The sequence below is a fragment of the Gaeumannomyces tritici genome, assembly GCF_000145635.1.
Source record: "Gaeumannomyces tritici R3-111a-1 unplaced genomic scaffold supercont2.2, whole genome shotgun sequence".
NCBI classification, from domain to species: domain Eukaryota; kingdom Fungi; phylum Ascomycota; class Sordariomycetes; order Magnaporthales; family Magnaporthaceae; genus Gaeumannomyces; species Gaeumannomyces tritici.
The window spans coordinates 6,504,275-6,519,317 of NW_008804546.1; the positions used below are offsets into that span (position 1 = coordinate 6,504,275).

The window sequence follows — 15,043 nt, forward strand, 5'->3', positions numbered from 1 at the left end:
GCTTTTTAGCGTAAACGTTGTTATTTAGTTGGTTTTTAACATTCCAACCGTTTAGCGCTTTATTTGGTTGTAAAAACCAGCACTGCGTAAAGGTATAGCCTTTTAATTTGCAATAAATGCAAATTTTATGCTTTATAATTGCCGGAATATTATGGTTTTGCCGGCTAATTTGGGGTTGTTTTAAAATCGATAAAAACCGTTTAATATCGTTGGAATTTTCAATATCGATAGTAATTTTCGACGGCATTTTAGCGGTAATAAGTTATATAATAAAATAAAGCGTTAAATAGTAAGTAATAAGCAATAAATATATATAATAAAGTAATGTAAGTTGTAAAAACAAAAAGAAAAGGAAAATAAAAGCGAAGGGAATCGTTAAATTTATAGGAATATTACAATTTCTAAAAAAATTTATTGCTTATTAATATAAAAAGGCATTTGTAATGCAAATTGTATTTTATTAATAATAAAACGTTTAAATATATATTAATAATCCGGAAATTCCAGCAATTTCTAGCAATTTTTACCACTTTCCATGCGATTCTTTTTAATATTACAAAGGTTTTTATTAATAATAATGAGCTTTTAACTATTTTTATTGCTTATTAATGTAAAATATATTAGCAATATTGCATTTGTAATATTACTAATATTGCAAATGCAGTAATTTGTAATAAATTACGTAAATTTATATTAATTATCCGGTAATTTTAGCTATTTTTAGCAGTTTCTACCACTTTCCATGCAATTCTTTTTAACTTTATATATTATTATTTATTACAAATGCATTTAAATTAGCAAATAAGTATTACAAATTACCTATATTGCTTATAAATACAAAAAAAAAGATTAATATATAGAAATTTCTAGAATTTTTATTGCATGTATAAATATACGTAAAGCTTCCCCGTAAGTTGTTATTTCTCTTTCCTTTTTTCCCACACTATCGATTCCTACACTTACGCATTTATTATTACTTACTTTTGTCCTCGTGGCGCAGTGGTTCAGCGCTGGGAGGTCCTCTTTGGAGGACGCAGGTTCGATTCCTGCCGGGGACACCGGGTTTTTTGTTTCGCACGTGCAAAAAAGCGATTTATTAAGCCCTAAACCGTTCCGACGTTTTTCCGAACAGTTAGTCCTTATAACAAAAAAAGCCCACAGCAACAAAAGATTTTATCCTTATCGACGAGCCCTATAGCACCCACGTACGATTTCCTTTCGATTCCAGCGAAGCCATTTGCGACCCGTTAGCGGGGTTTTTTACCCCCGAACCCTGTAACGCACGTACCAAAGGTTTAAACAAAAAGCCCCTTTAAAGCACGTACAGCTTATAAACGCATAAATTATAAGGCAAGCAAAAAAATAAAGATTTCGGGCCAAAATAAATTCGACCGGTTATTGGAATAATAGCGCCGGGGTTGCGGCGAAGGATAAAGGTACCGATAGCAACAAAAGCAATTTCGATAATAAAATTGGCCGATAAAATAATGGCACCAATTAAAAAAAAGGAAAGGATCGCTTTCGAAAAGGCGCGTTTAGCCCGAAAAACAAAAGGAATACGCTTTGGTTAAAAAAGGTAAAATTTAACAATCGACGAATAAATTTTATAGTAAAATAAAATATTGTTAATTCGATCGTTTGGATTTCGCAAATAAAACCCGGATCGTAATGTACTATTTGGGATCGTAGCGCGTAAGTTATAGCGCGCTTCCTATGCACGCTTGTATTCGTGCTTTTTTAATTATTAATGTAACTTTATATGCAGGATCTTTACTTACGAAAAAGACGCGCAATCGCAAAGCCTTCGAAGGGAAGGGGTTTTTATCCAGCCTTATACCAAATAGCTATCGGCTGGAGGCACGGTTTCCTCCTTCATGTAGTTAACCCGATCCGTAGTGCTCCCCATGTGCTATATAGCTCGAACGGGGTAAATAAATTTATATATATATATTACTTACTTTTTTACGCTACAACCTTTACTTTTACCTTTTTTTATTACTTATCCTTTTTATTTAACATGGATAACATTACTTTATTAACAAACAGCTTTACTTCCGATAATAATTCGGAATATATTACTACTACTAATAATTCTGGTAATAATACCGATAACGGTGCATTTATTTACTTCTGATGAAGCTGACTCGGAATCGAGGGAATTGCCGCCCCGCATAGGCCTGGAATGTATAAAAAAGGCCGTTGCGGGCACGGCGGGGTTCAAGTTCTACGGCGGCTTTACCCAGGCACAAATCAGCATGGACACGTTGAGCAAAAATGAAGACAAAGCCCGAGTTCAATGGGATTGGAAGGTTTGCCATAATCTGTTCGATTGAGGGGCTTTGAAGAATTCCTCGAGCCACGCTCGCACGCTAAACGCCGTCATCGAAGCCCGGATCGAGATCAAGGCACCGAGGCAGAAACGGTGACGTCGTGAGGCTGCAACTTTGAGACAATTGGTAATGCACGGGCATGAGAGGATCGACGCGGAGCATGGGAGCATCCAGGTCGACGCTCGGCTCTCAGGGCCCTTGCCCAAGGCCCTGCCCAAGGTCTCAACCAGGTTCATGCAACAGGATCGAGGCCGGGATTCAGGACCTTTTGTTGATCAAGCACATTCGACGCTTGCTTGACGCACCTGTTTTCTCCTTTAAGCTAGCTTATTCCTCCAACCTGGCTTCTCCTGGCTGTGAAACAAATCGCCCCCAGCGTAGGGACAAGCCGCCAAGAGACGGGTGAGGAGGCAAAAAAAAAACTCGAGCCCCGCGTGGTCCTGCTGCACTGTTTTTTCAACTTTTTTTTCTCATCTCCCGAAAGTTGGTCGCAGATCTGGGCGGCATCTGAAAATGTGAAAAGTCAATGCGCTCCTCGGTATCAGTCATGTGTGACGGTGTCGTATGCAGGAAGCCTGTGACGACGCCTACCAGAAGAGCACCCTTCTAGCATGTTTGTCTAGACATATACGCCAGGCTTCCCGCTAGATCCGGGCGCCGTCGGCTGTGCTCGTGGAAAAGGCACAAGTCGTCAAGCGTGACAGTGACAGGGACGGGAGGCACAACATGATAGACAAATGACGTCCGACAGACAGCCGGCTCAATCTGGCCGCCGGCTGTTTCTGGGGCCCTCTGTTTCTGTGAGGGCGTGCCAAGAGCCGCCAGAACGGGGCCAGGAAATCCCGCCCCTCACCCTGGCCTTTTTTTGTTTTGTCCAGGGCTCTTTGCCTTGTCCAGGGCCCAAGACCAAAAGGCCGTTTTCGGCATCAAAATCGGCCTTTTGCGCTAGGGAGCAGCGCCAGGAACACCCCCTGCCCAGGCCTAGAACAGAGAGCGAGGGGCTGTTGAATCTCGCTGTGTGCACCCGTAAATATTTTTTGCCATCTGCTATCTGACGCAGCACATGTTTGATTAAATTGCGATGCGAAGACGTGGCTGCTCCGCCAGAAAGAGAATCAATCGAATCTTGGAATCGATCAAAACGGCTGGGCGCTTCTCAGGGCCTGAAGGTCAAGAGCGAGACGGTTCAAGAGACGGTTCAAGAGCCCTCGTCCCTGGCCTCGGGCAGTCTCGGCCTGTTGGATCGCATCTAGCCCAGGGGTCGCTGTCGCCGTTTCTGCGCCGGGCTGACGCCACCTCTGGCGACAGGCTAAAGTCGTGAGCTCCATTAACAGTGCTGTGCTGTTGTTGCTTGCTGTGTGTGCTTGCTGTGTGTGCTTGCTCTGTGTACTTGCTCTGCGTACTTGCTGTGCTCGCTGTGCTCGCTGTCCGTATTCGCCTCATTGGTTCATGTCCCCAGGGCTGTGCTTGTGGGGAGTGCTACGTCAAAACCGCCAGACCCTGGCCCCAATGCCTCCCATGAGTGGCTCACAACCCATGCCGAGGGCTCCGCCTGGCCCTCGCTTCAACTCCCCTCCCTGCCACGAGCCACGAGCCACGAGCACTAGCCTGCTGGCGTTGCCGCATCAGCTGCTGCCCCGTCCCTCGGTGTTGGTCGCTGTCGGCTGCCGCCCTGCTAGCCGCTGGGGCTGCCACTCCCCTGTCGCTGCCACTTTTGGTTGGCAGCCATTCGTCGCAGCCACCGAGATGCGCATTTGACCTCTCCTGCCTGCATTTGCATCATCATCGCCAACCTCGGCGCCGTCTTGCTTTTCGTCGCACAACTAACCGCCGCCCTCCTCCCCCCCCCATCCTCCCCATTCTCCCCAAGACGAAACGTCGCTGCTGCCCTTGCCAGGGACGCCAGAAAAAGAGCACGACTGAATCTGAAACCTGACAGCGCGCGCCTCGCCCGTTGCAAAAAAAAAAAATATGCTTCGTCATTTAGCCATCGAACTCTAATCGATTCAAGGTCCCTCCCTCAACGGTCCGCCGTTGCGCTTTGTTTGAGTCGACAAACCCACGAGCAAAAAGAAAAATAAACAAGGGAAAGCGTGCTTCCCCCTCGCAGCGGAACCGCCAGCTCATGTGCTAGTCCTCCGAGACCGAACGAAGCGACAAAGAGGTAGATTATTTTTTGAGGACCAATCGACATTCCAGCCTGTCGCGCGCCGCTTGCATTTTATTTACCAGTATATCGCAGACGCCGAACCAGAGCAGCGAACCAGAGCAGCGAACCAGAGCAGCGAACCAGAGCAGCGAACCACCCTCACCAAGTCACCAGTTTACGCTTTCGGCGTGGCACTCTGGCCCGAGCCTCTGGTACCGCCGCATGAGGGACCCCTAAAAGCCTCAAGCAACACGCGCCTTGCCGGGAATCCAAATTCAACAAAGAACGCAACCGGCCCTGTGCCCTGTTAGGAACCGCGACCTTTTGGTCAGGTTCCGCCCTCACAGTTGCCAAGCTGGATATCTTACCGTATGTGTGCCTTGCCTCCCTCGACTTGCCCACCAGGGCCTCGCCGCTTTCCCTCGTCGATATGGCACGCCTTGGGTCTCGGCGCCATTTCGGAGCCTGGAGCCTTCTAGATCACTAGATCACTGTGTATTTGAATACCGTCTTGCGCCCCGTCGCCGCCATGTCACCTCCTGTGCCCCCTTCGGCCTCGAGACACGCATCTTCACCCCTGCTGGCCCCGGCCCTCGTCCCAGCCCTAGCCCGCAGCCAACGCTAACCATCATGAACTTGGTCCAGTTTTGTGACCGTTGCAGGCTGGTCCCAGCATACGCGTCCAAGCACCGCCTCCGCCCCGTCTTTCGGCCACATGAGATCACAGTCCAGCTTCACCAGCCCGCTTCCCTCTGTCAAGGCAAACGCTACCACCCCCCGAGGCCAGCATTACAGGTCGCCTTCGCTGGCCGACCTGCCGGATATGGCGGCCGACGTGACATCACCCGGAGCGGCTTTGTCCTTCTCGCCATCACCACCGCGCCCAATAACTCCTTCCCCGTCTTCCCTTTCGGCCCACACCTTGGACGACGAGCATGAGCTTAGCACGCTGCCCGACCCGAGGAGTAGGACCATAAGCCCCATAGACGGCCACCCGGATCTGAACGACGAGGTCGCGACCCTGAGCAACAAGCTTATAAACGCCATCAACCACCAGACCACTCTCGGCGACACATTATCTGCCGCCAGGATGGAGCTTGAGGATGCCAGAGCGACAATAAAAAACCTCGAGGCGCGGTTGGAGGAGCAGCGCGTCATGCTCTCTGGAGACGTTTGGGTTAGGAGAAAGACTGTCGAAAGTGACAAGGCGAAGCTGCTGAGCCGTGTTGCCGAGGAGAAGAAGGCACGGGCCGAGGTCGAGCAGCAGAAGAAAAAGATCGAGCTCGAGCTCGAGAACCTGACCACTGCTCTGTTCGAGGAGGCCAATAAGATGGTCATCTCGGCAAAAGAAGAGTCCCAGAAGGAACAGGAAGTGCTGATGAAGAAAAATGATCTGCTGAGGTCGCAGCTGGCTGATACCGAGGGCCTGCTCAAGTCGCAGCACGACCAGCTCGCCGAGCTCAAGGCCGTAATGGAGCAGATGGGCGCCGATCGGGACGACCTGACGGCCCTGACGACTCCGTCGTCCCCTGGCTTCAGCAAGTTCGACCCCAAGGACGACGACACGCCGCTTTCCGAGGGCGCATCGCAGGCGGGCATGCTGGAGCCCATCTCTCCCTCGTATCCGACCAGCTTCACCCATCTAGTCCAGCCGGTGCTGCGTACCGATCTGTCAGCATACCAGGACTTTATGACTCTTGTCCACACGACCAAGAAGCTTGTCAGGAGCAGGCCGCCCTCGGGCACCCAGAGCGCTGGCGCCATGTCGGCCCTGGGCCTGTCGCTGGGACATTCCACGAACGGGTCCAACGCGTCGGCCGCCTCCATGGTATCGGCCTCTGCCTCGTCGACGCCGTCTCTCCCCCAGACCCCAAACTCACCTGCTTCCGGTCTTGGCATCACGGGGGCCATCGCGCCCACAAGCCTCCCGCCACTCAGGGACAGCAAGTTCTACAAGCGCGCATTGGCCGAGGACATTGAGCCCACCCTGAGGCTAGACATGGCGCCCGGGCTCTCGTGGCTGGCACGGCGCGCCGTCATCGGCTCCATAACGGACGGCTCCCTGGTGGTGGAGCCCGTGCCGGCGGGGTCCCCTGGCTCGTCGCTGGCGGCCATCACGCGCCCGCAGTTCTTCCCCTGTGCCCTTTGCGGCGAGAGCCGCAAGGAGGAGCCGCACCTGCGCACGCACCGGTTCCGGACTAGCGAGGCGGAATCCGCGCAGCGCTACCCGCTCTGCAAATCCTACTGCCTCGTGAGGCTGCGGGCGGTCTGCGACTTTTTGGGTTTCCTTCGCCTCCTGCAGGGCGGCCACTGGCGCGCCGACGACGAGGACGCCGAGCGCGCCGCGTGGGAGGAGAGCGTCCGGCTCCGCGAGCAGATGTTTTGGGCACGCATCGGCGGCGGCGTCGTGCCCGCCGCGTCGCTCCACCAGCACTTCCACGGTGGCAGCCCCATGCTGGGCAAGTCGTCGTCGTCCAGCCCGCGGGAGAAGGGCGGCAGCCCCAGAGCCAGCAATGAGGCGGCGCGCAGGGTCGTCAGCGGGAGCCCCCAGCGGCCCAGCATCGACGTCACCGGCTCCGACGACGACTCTGGCAAGACCACGACTCCCGTCGAAACTGCCGAAACTGCCGTTGCCGCCGCCGCCAAGATCGAGGACCAACCTGCGGCCCCCACGGACGACCCTGCAGCAGCCCCAGCGGCAATCTCGAAGCAGGCACCCGAGCCCTCCACCACCACCACCACCACCACCACCACCACCACCAAGACGACAGAGGCGGTAGCGAGGCCCGTGACTCCGTCTTCGGAGCCGGCGGCTTCGACCACGTACGCTGCTGCTGCTGCTGCCGCCGATTGGGAGGAGGGCAGTGCACTGGCGGTCCAGATCCCCAATTAGTTTCGAGGCGTCACCACCCACCCACCACCCCACGCCGAGCCAGCATTATCCGCACATTGATAGGCTTCATCACTTTCTTTTTTTCTTTCTTTTTTTTCTATTGATGACCACACCAGCATCACTCGCCACTACGATACTACCTCAACATCTCTCGCTAATATCGGGTCTCCGTCTATTTGGCCTCACACCCCACTAGCCACCTCGAGTATAACATGGCTTGCCCACCGCCATTCCGATACCCAGGCGGTGGTAAGTGACATTACGAGAATAACAGCGCATTCGTTTCCAATATACCACCCACACATGCACCATCACCCACCATCACCCACCATCACCAGCACGATCGTGCCACCGCCATCACCCACCATCACCAGCACGATCGTGCCACCACCATCACCCACCATCCATCCATCCATCCACGGCTGGACCTCGGACATTGATTGGATCATGCTCCGGGCAGCCATGCCGCCTCTACTTGAATTGTAATAGGCCTACCAAGCAGGGAATAATTCTGGTTGGAAACAGACGTTTTTTCTTGTCTGCCAAATTTCTGCCATGTCGTTTTTACCACTCCATTCTCCCCTTTGTCATTTTTCTCTCTCTCTATCTCGACCTCTCCCTAGACGTTGCATTTCGCCTTGGTTTTCTTTGCATGCATTGGGGGTCTTGAGTGTTTTCTTGTCTTGCTTTTTTTTGGACTCCCTCTGTTTGGCGTTTGGAGTAGCACCCGGTGCACATATGCACGCACCAAATGACAGGGGGACAAGATGGAAAGGATTTTGGGCACCTGTTTTTTTTTGGTCTGTCCTCCCTTGGCTGTAATTGCAAAGGGGAAATGGCGAAAAAAAGAGTCGTCAATGCAGAAAAGGTTGAAAACTTTCTGCTGCTGTACCACCACACACTTTTTGTTCCTGATTTTTGCATTTCTTGGTTGGACCCGCGTATGATATCCTTCCTCTAAGATACTATTGTGTTTTGATCTCGTTGGGAAGGTCGGCCTCGGCTTTGATGTGCATGGTGCATGGTGCATGGACGGTCGGGATGGGAAGGAGAGCAAAAAGAGAGGGGGGAACATGAATGGAAACACTCGAGCGAGAGGGTGTGGCCAAGGGGAGGGGAAGGGAGCATCGCATTTTCCAATCAACAGATGTCCTTTATCTTGATTCGTCTTTGCCGATCCGTGGTGTCGAGATCCCTTTGCCGTTGGTGTGTGCGCCGCTGGTTGGCCTTTTTTTTTCGTTCTTTCTTTTCCTCAAATGGTTTCTTCGCGGCGCCAATTATGCGGCCCGGGGCTTGGTGGTGATCTGGTCAGACGTGCATCAATCACATAGTGACAGCACAGCACAGACATGCGCGAGACGATAACAAAACGGGATATATAAGATTAAGGGAGTATTAGTGTCTGTTGAAGCGGCATAGAATGTTGTCCGAGGAGGTAAAGATTCGCGTTGGGGAGGTGGAGGGCCAGATCTGTCCATGACGATGATGGATGCATGATGGAAATGTATTCATAAAGGGAAAAGCGGCTGTGGGTGTGAGAGGGAAAGGGATGTGCAGAGAGAGGAGAGCATGAGGGAGGGAAGGGAGAAAGAGGGGAAGGCAGTATTGACGACGCCTCCATCGCCTGCGCTATGCATGGATGGGGGCCGCGCAGGTCTAGCCCAAGGCCGGCTGCTGTTGGGAACGACAAGGAAGAAGCAAGACGAAAGAAGTGCGGGCAGATGAATATGTTTGATGGTGGTAGTGGTGGTGGTGGTGTGTGAGTGTGTGCCCGTGTGTTGAGCGACTGGGGGACGAGATGGTTGCCTGTTTTCTGACGGTGTGAGTAGGACCGGGCATGATGCCGGGGGCCGCGCGTGTGATGTGCAAAAATTGGTCCGGCTGCGGTGCTGCGGTGAGTCCCCGCCCGAATAAGTCACCGGTTTCCTTTGTGATGATTCCATTGTCAGTTCCTCGCATCCTCATCATCATCATCATTCGCTGCTCCTCTTTTCATATATGCCCAGCCAGCCTATAGGGCACAGTGCTTTATTTTATCAGGTGGCTTGCGTCGCCAGCCAAGTGGCATCCGAGCGGCACCGTCGGCAACCCTCTCGCCGAATGTGGTGCACCGCCGTTATCTTGTGGCCTCGTCCTCCATGCCACTATGCGCGTTGGTCTTGGGAACACTGGGAATTCCTTGGCTGGCGCGCCTGGGCGCTGCTGCTGCTGCTGCACTGCACTGTCGGCCGTGGACCGAGAGGGAAATGCCGGACTGCTCACCGCCGGTGCCGTGCTGTGCTGGGCTTGCGTCTGGGCGCCTGGGGTGGCGTTTATTGCTGTTGTCATTGTCTCGTGAAAGGCCCAGCGGCAGGCAACATCTGTCCAATTTCCCCTCTCCACCCGACTCACCGGCTTCGATAAAAACAAGAAAATGGGATGGGCAAGAGGGGAGAAGAGAGGGGTTTGGGGCACGGGGCTGACCATTTGATCCTGTCTGACCCGGCGACCCTTGTTGTCGGCCCATTATTGCTTTCGCAGTCGTTTTGCGTCTGCACTGGCTGTTTGCGGTGTGGTTGTACAGAAACAGAGACAGAGACGGAGACTCGAAAGATCATCGTGTGTCCGGACCAAAAGCTCCTGTCCACTGCTGCCCATATGGCCGAATCCCCCGATCGACAATCGGCCGCGGACCCGGGGAAGGAAAATAGAATCGACCCCCTCACACGGTCCGGTCCATTTCCCCACTTGCACACGGGCTTACTGCCTGCGGGACCGAGGGGAAAGTCAAGACCTGGTCCGGGGACATCCGGGATGCACAGGCCCCTCGCCGACAAGTTGACTAACAACTATGTGGGAAGTAGTGGTGGATGAGGTGGTGGGTGAGGTGGTGAGTTGGTGGTTGGCTGTGGGGATTCGTCTCAACATCTGCCGACGCTCCTTCCCCTCTTTCCACCATGCATCTCGTCCACTCTGGATCCGAGCCTTGGCGTGTTTGCCTCGTTGTGTGCTGCTCCCCTGAATATTGGCTGGTTGGTCCGTGGTTTGCGCCACCGTCGGTTGCCCATCCAGACCAAGTGCTGCCGAGCCAGGCAGAGCCAAACGAGAAATTGTGATGAATCAATCGCACGAGCCCATGCGGACTCTGGACTCACACACACATGTGCGGACATGTGCGGACCCTATTGTACGACGCGTAGGTCAATGCAAAGGCAGCCGGCTTCCATTATCCGGCTGCCGTGCGGGGTTATCGGGGGATGGGATTGGCTCGTCCTCGCTTGCTAAACCCCATGCATCCTATGTTGCATGCGCATGTAATAAAAGGTCGCCATCGCTCTCTCTCACACCCTCACGACCAGAAAGATTGCTGCCGGAACGTGCGGCGAGTTGGTCGTTTGGCGGTGGCGAATGGACAGTTGGCAGCATCGTATTTTCGCTGCAGGCAGTACGAGGAGGAGGAGTGCCACCCCTCGCCGGTTCCTGCTCGCGCTCCTCGCTCGTCTTGTTGCCGGGGCTGTTGGTTGGAGCAGTCGGGGGAGTTGCCGGATCAATTCCGGGGCTGAAGGCTCGGCGGCAGGAAGCCATGCCAATATGCGAGTATGTGGCGCCGAGGGCGGTGGTCAGGCTGCGGGTGGCTGCAGTCCGTGATAGGCTAGAGACGCTTGGCGAGGGTGGACCGAGACAGCTGGACAGGCAGGCAAGGGGCTGCAGGAAGGCCACCACCGCCACCACTGCCACCCACCGCGGACAGAGATGAGAGGGCGGCAACAGAAGACGAAGGGGAGGGGCTGGGGGGTGTGAAGGGCGCCTGCAGGTGCAGCGGTGCAGTGCGTCCTGTGTGTGCGTCTTTTTTGTTCTGTCTGTCTTGTCTTTGTGGTCGTGTTTGAGCTTGTCTGGTCCTTGTCCTGGTGTGTCGTTGGTTCAGTATCCCACCCCGCGTTGGCGAGCATGGTTGGTTGGCCGATTGGGTGGCGAAGGAGGGAGTTTGGGACAGCACAGAGGGCTCAAAGGGGCGGGTAGCACATCCGAGCCATTTACAGGCAGCAGCGTGGTGGGCCACACTGTGCGATGCCCCCGTGCGCGGTTCGCCCGCTAGTCGGGGCTACCCGCCAGCGTCGCAACCACCCTAATCAGCACCTTCCTTCCACGCTCGGTGGCGCCGCACTAGACCACGCCCACGACAACACCCAATCATTTGATGCATTGGCTGCATTGGCGCATTGGCTGAACTCACTGCTACATCACACTGGTTGGGGCCCCCACGGGCAGCGGCAGGCAAGGAGCGCGGCGGGCAGCCTCACTTATCATTTGGTAGGCTCATCGTCTCCAGAGCTGCTCCATCTGCTGCATCTGCTCCATAGAGCACTCTCGAAATTAAGTCGATAAGTCGATTTCACGGCTGCCGGCTTTCCCGCCTTGGTATCCTTTGCTCAACAGTTGGGATGACGCGGCGGTTTATCACGGTCTCCTGGTGTCCCCCTCCTGGCGTCCCTCCTCGAGCCATGCAAGTAAGTACCCCTCCCTACGCACCTGGGGTACCTTTTGGCTGCCGAGGACGGGTACATCCATGGTTCCACGCTGCGTAACACCTGGTCGTGCTCCCGCGTGTCCCGCCTTGTCTCATGCCGTCTTGTCTTGCCCGTCACCCGCTCTCCCGTTCCCTCAGTCCTTTGGGCCTGCATCGCTCTTCCTAATACCCGCAAGCCAACCCAGGACCCCGGCCAGCCCTCACTTCAGCCTGTCCAATCACCCGTGCTTGGCCAGCGGGGCCACCAGAACTGGCGCGAAAAGCGAGCGACGATCATTGAACTCATGTCTGCAAGCGCACAACACCCAGTGCACAACACCGAGACTCCTCTTGGCTCCTCTGGCGTGCATGCACTGTGCATGCACCCGCCCATGCACTCCAACAACCCAGTCAACAGCCCAATACCAGCCAACCACTCCCTAAACCCCGATCCCGCGCAGCCAGCCAGCCAGCTAGCCAGCTTCTGCCGCTCCGACTAGATGCGGCTTTGGTTGGCTACGCCGCTGCCTGCTCCGGAGTAACCCACCCATGCCGGAGATGTCCCCCATGTCCTGCCTGCACCTGCACCTGATTCCTTGCTCCAACTGACGCGCCATAACAAACGCCGCTATAGCTGCCTCGCGTTGCATGCTCACTCGCTCGAGCAAGCCCCTCCCTCCTCCCTCGCGCTTCCTTTGTTTTTCAGACCCTACCTGCACCCCATACCGTGCCGCCGATGACGACCCGGGAAGCCGGTCGGGACGTTGGTCTTGTTAACTATCGCCCCTGGCGGCCAAACCATCCGCTCGCTCGAGAGGATGCCCGCCCAGTCTTGGGACGAGAAAAGGGGGGTAGGGTAGGGCCACTTCATGGAGTCTGTGTGGCCTGTATACCGGGACGTGCTGGTCACCACACACACCGTATGTAGCTGGCCCATGTAGCTGGCCCATGTAGCTTGCCCCTCTTCTTCTCTTTTGTGAATACCTCACCGGTCTCAACTCGCCGTCATCCCCGTCAGCACATTTGCCTATTAAGGCCCTTCCGGCCGCCCTGCCTATGATAGAGCCTGGCCTGTCTGCTTCCCATCACTTCCCTCTTCGTACTCCTTGCCCTGCCTTGCATTGCGTCGTCGTATCTTGTCCTGTCGCAGCCCTCCTGTACCGTCTTTCACCGCCGTCGGGTTCTTGCCTGGCTTCCCCCCCTGCCTCCGTCCATAGTGTCACGGACGCCAGCTGGTCATTCGCACGGCGCCTCGCTCACCGGGCGAAATCAAGCCCGCCCGCCTGCTGCCCGTCGAGACACCCGTCTCCCACCGCTCAGTCGCCGCTTTGGACCTCCTGACCGGGCTGGCTTTCCTGCCTCGCTCGCTTCCGCCTCTCCGTGTCATCCAGTCCTGCCGACCTCGCTCTTCCAGTCCTGCCGACCTCGCTCTTCCAGTCCTGCCGACCTCGCTCTTCCCAACTCCGCGAGCTAGCCGCGTTTGTCCTGCCCCTGTCGCTCACTGCAGTCTCTGCCCGAGTCCTCCAGGTCTATATCAACCCAGACCATTTCCCCCCCTCGCCGCTCCTGTCTTGTCCTCCTTCATCATCTCATCCGCACCCTTCCGCGTATCAGGCCCCAACTACTTTTGCACACCTGGTCAAATCTTCTGCCCAAGTCCATATTTTCTAAACCATATCTTTTGAGCCATATCTCCCCAGTCCCTCATACCTCCCTCACGCTGCATCCATACTCTTTTGCCGTCCTTCTCCTTGGCCTCTGGCCTTTCGATTTCGCCGCACGTTACGCGGCCACGGCAAGCATGGGTGACGCCAAGCCAGGACCCTCGGTCCTGGACATGAACTTCATCAGGCCAGGATCGCTTGAGCTGACGAAGCGCGACCTTGATCAAGAGCCCAACTGGGCAGATGCCATCGCCAAGACGATCGAGGTATCGCTCGGCCTAAGCGAGATCCCGTTGATACTCATCGTCCGCAAATTCATCCCCGCCCCCAATGATGTCACGTCGCGAACCTGGATTGCACCAGACGGGGTCACGCGGGTCACGACAGAACTGAGCCCGTATGCCATTGATGATATCAACATGGCCGCCGCCACCATCGCCACCTACATCCGTGAAAACTGCCTCTGCTTCGCCGAGGTTGTTGTCCAGGCCCCTCACGCCATCCAGATCGTGTACCGCCGTGTGGCCGAGCACGTGGCCGAGCTCCGCGTGGCCGTTGCCCGCCCGGAAGCTGACGAGATGGACCGGGAGATTCTCGAGCTGATGGAGCGGTACTGCCCGCTGTGGTGGGGCATCCGTGAGTTTTGACATCTCATGCCCAACTGTCTTCCCTTGGAGAAAGCTCACTAACATGACATGACCAAAAACACAGGCAATATGATGGGCTCCGCTTGGCTCGTCGGGGAGGAGAAGCTGGGCATGGATCCCGTCCTTGACGAGGGCTACCCGCTCGGCGACAAGATCTCGGTGCCCCGCCAGGTCGTGCAGACGGCCGGTTGCCTGCTCAACCGGGCCACCCAGCCGCGCCAGACCGCCTTCCTGGAGGCTTTCCGGAGCGCCATCGCTCCCGGCCGCAGCAAGGAGTGGTATCAGCGCTCCTTCTATACCGTTTTCGTTCTCGTCTTTGTGCTGCTGCACGAGTGTGAGGATATCAGCAAGGACCGCGAGCGATACGCCCGCCAGAACTTCCTAAAGGTAAGTCAGAGCCCGAACCGAACCGTCTTCCCCTGGATAACTAGAAACCCCAAGGCCGTTCCACTAAGACAGGCATTTTTTTTTTTTGAACAATTGTAGGAGAAGTTCTCGCTGCCTGACTACGTCAAGGCTTTGCACCAGAGTGCCCGCCAGTTGATTTCCCACTGGCTCGCGTTTGCCGAGAATCTCGGCGTCGACTTCTCCAGCAAGGAGAAGCTCGAGGCGTCGCTGGGCTTCCTCGAAGGGCCCAAGAGGGATGTTGTCGTTTCCAGCTACGACGAGATCGTCGTCAAGAACAGTGAGTTTAAGCAACTCCTTCGAGTACACCTGGGATGCAGTGCTGTGGGGGACAAGCGTGTGCTGACCGACGACACAAAAACTGCAGCCCCTATCCGTGCCTCTCCCGAGACATGGACCAAGGACCTATGCTTTGTCTCGCATATGTTCCAGGTTCCGTGGCCGAGGACGCTCTCTACCAAGGCCAGTA

General features: G+C 55.0%; 6 protein-coding genes and 1 pseudogene across 7 annotated transcripts; 5 read left to right on the top strand and 2 right to left on the bottom strand.

Moving 5' to 3' along the window:
• The first annotated feature begins 985 nt into the window (after nucleotides 1-985).
• Nucleotides 986-1,058, top strand: GGTG_20080 (annotated as a pseudogene). The gene has a single exon. The product of its transcript is annotated as a tRNA-OTHER (tRNA).
• A 2,781-nt stretch (nucleotides 1,059-3,839) lies between these two features.
• GGTG_04774 (hypothetical protein) lies at nucleotides 3,840-4,088 on the top strand (the record flags this gene model as incomplete). Its single annotated transcript, XM_009222571.1, has 1 exon — nucleotides 3,840-4,088. The coding sequence occupies one exon, from the start codon at nucleotides 3,840-3,842 to the stop codon at nucleotides 4,086-4,088; it is 249 nt and encodes an 82-aa protein (XP_009220835.1).
• Nucleotides 4,089-4,611: 523 nt separating this feature from the next.
• On the top strand, nucleotides 4,612-9,376 carry GGTG_04775 (hypothetical protein). The gene is made up of 2 exons (XM_009222572.1): nucleotides 4,612-4,848; nucleotides 5,125-9,376. Exon 2 carries the CDS (start codon nucleotides 5,195-5,197, stop codon nucleotides 7,370-7,372), a length of 2,178 nt encoding a protein of 725 aa, XP_009220836.1. The 5' UTR covers nucleotides 4,612-4,848; nucleotides 5,125-5,194; the 3' UTR covers nucleotides 7,373-9,376.
• A 24-nt stretch (nucleotides 9,377-9,400) lies between these two features.
• GGTG_04776 (hypothetical protein) lies at nucleotides 9,401-9,700 on the bottom strand (the record flags this gene model as incomplete). Its single annotated transcript, XM_009222573.1, has 1 exon — nucleotides 9,401-9,700. The coding sequence occupies one exon, from the start codon at nucleotides 9,698-9,700 to the stop codon at nucleotides 9,401-9,403; it is 300 nt and encodes a 99-aa protein (XP_009220837.1).
• Nucleotides 9,701-10,648: 948 nt separating this feature from the next.
• GGTG_04777 (hypothetical protein) lies at nucleotides 10,649-11,301 on the bottom strand (the record flags this gene model as incomplete). Its single annotated transcript, XM_009222574.1, has 2 exons — nucleotides 10,649-10,986; nucleotides 11,094-11,301. The coding sequence occupies 2 exons, from the start codon at nucleotides 11,299-11,301 to the stop codon at nucleotides 10,649-10,651; spliced, it is 546 nt and encodes a 181-aa protein (XP_009220838.1).
• Nucleotides 11,302-11,720: 419 nt separating this feature from the next.
• GGTG_04778 (hypothetical protein) lies at nucleotides 11,721-12,358 on the top strand (the record flags this gene model as incomplete). The annotated part of the gene is made up of 2 exons (XM_009222575.1): nucleotides 11,721-11,859; nucleotides 12,065-12,358. Exons 1-2 carry the CDS (start codon nucleotides 11,794-11,796, stop codon nucleotides 12,356-12,358), a joined length of 360 nt encoding a protein of 119 aa, XP_009220839.1. The 5' UTR covers nucleotides 11,721-11,793.
• Nucleotides 12,359-13,695: 1,337 nt separating this feature from the next.
• GGTG_04779 (hypothetical protein) lies at nucleotides 13,696-14,655 on the top strand (the record flags this gene model as incomplete). Its single annotated transcript, XM_009222576.1, has 2 exons — nucleotides 13,696-14,158; nucleotides 14,234-14,655. 2 exons carry the CDS (start codon nucleotides 13,696-13,698, stop codon nucleotides 14,653-14,655), a joined length of 885 nt encoding a protein of 294 aa, XP_009220840.1.
• Nucleotides 14,656-15,043: the final 388 nt, after the last annotated feature.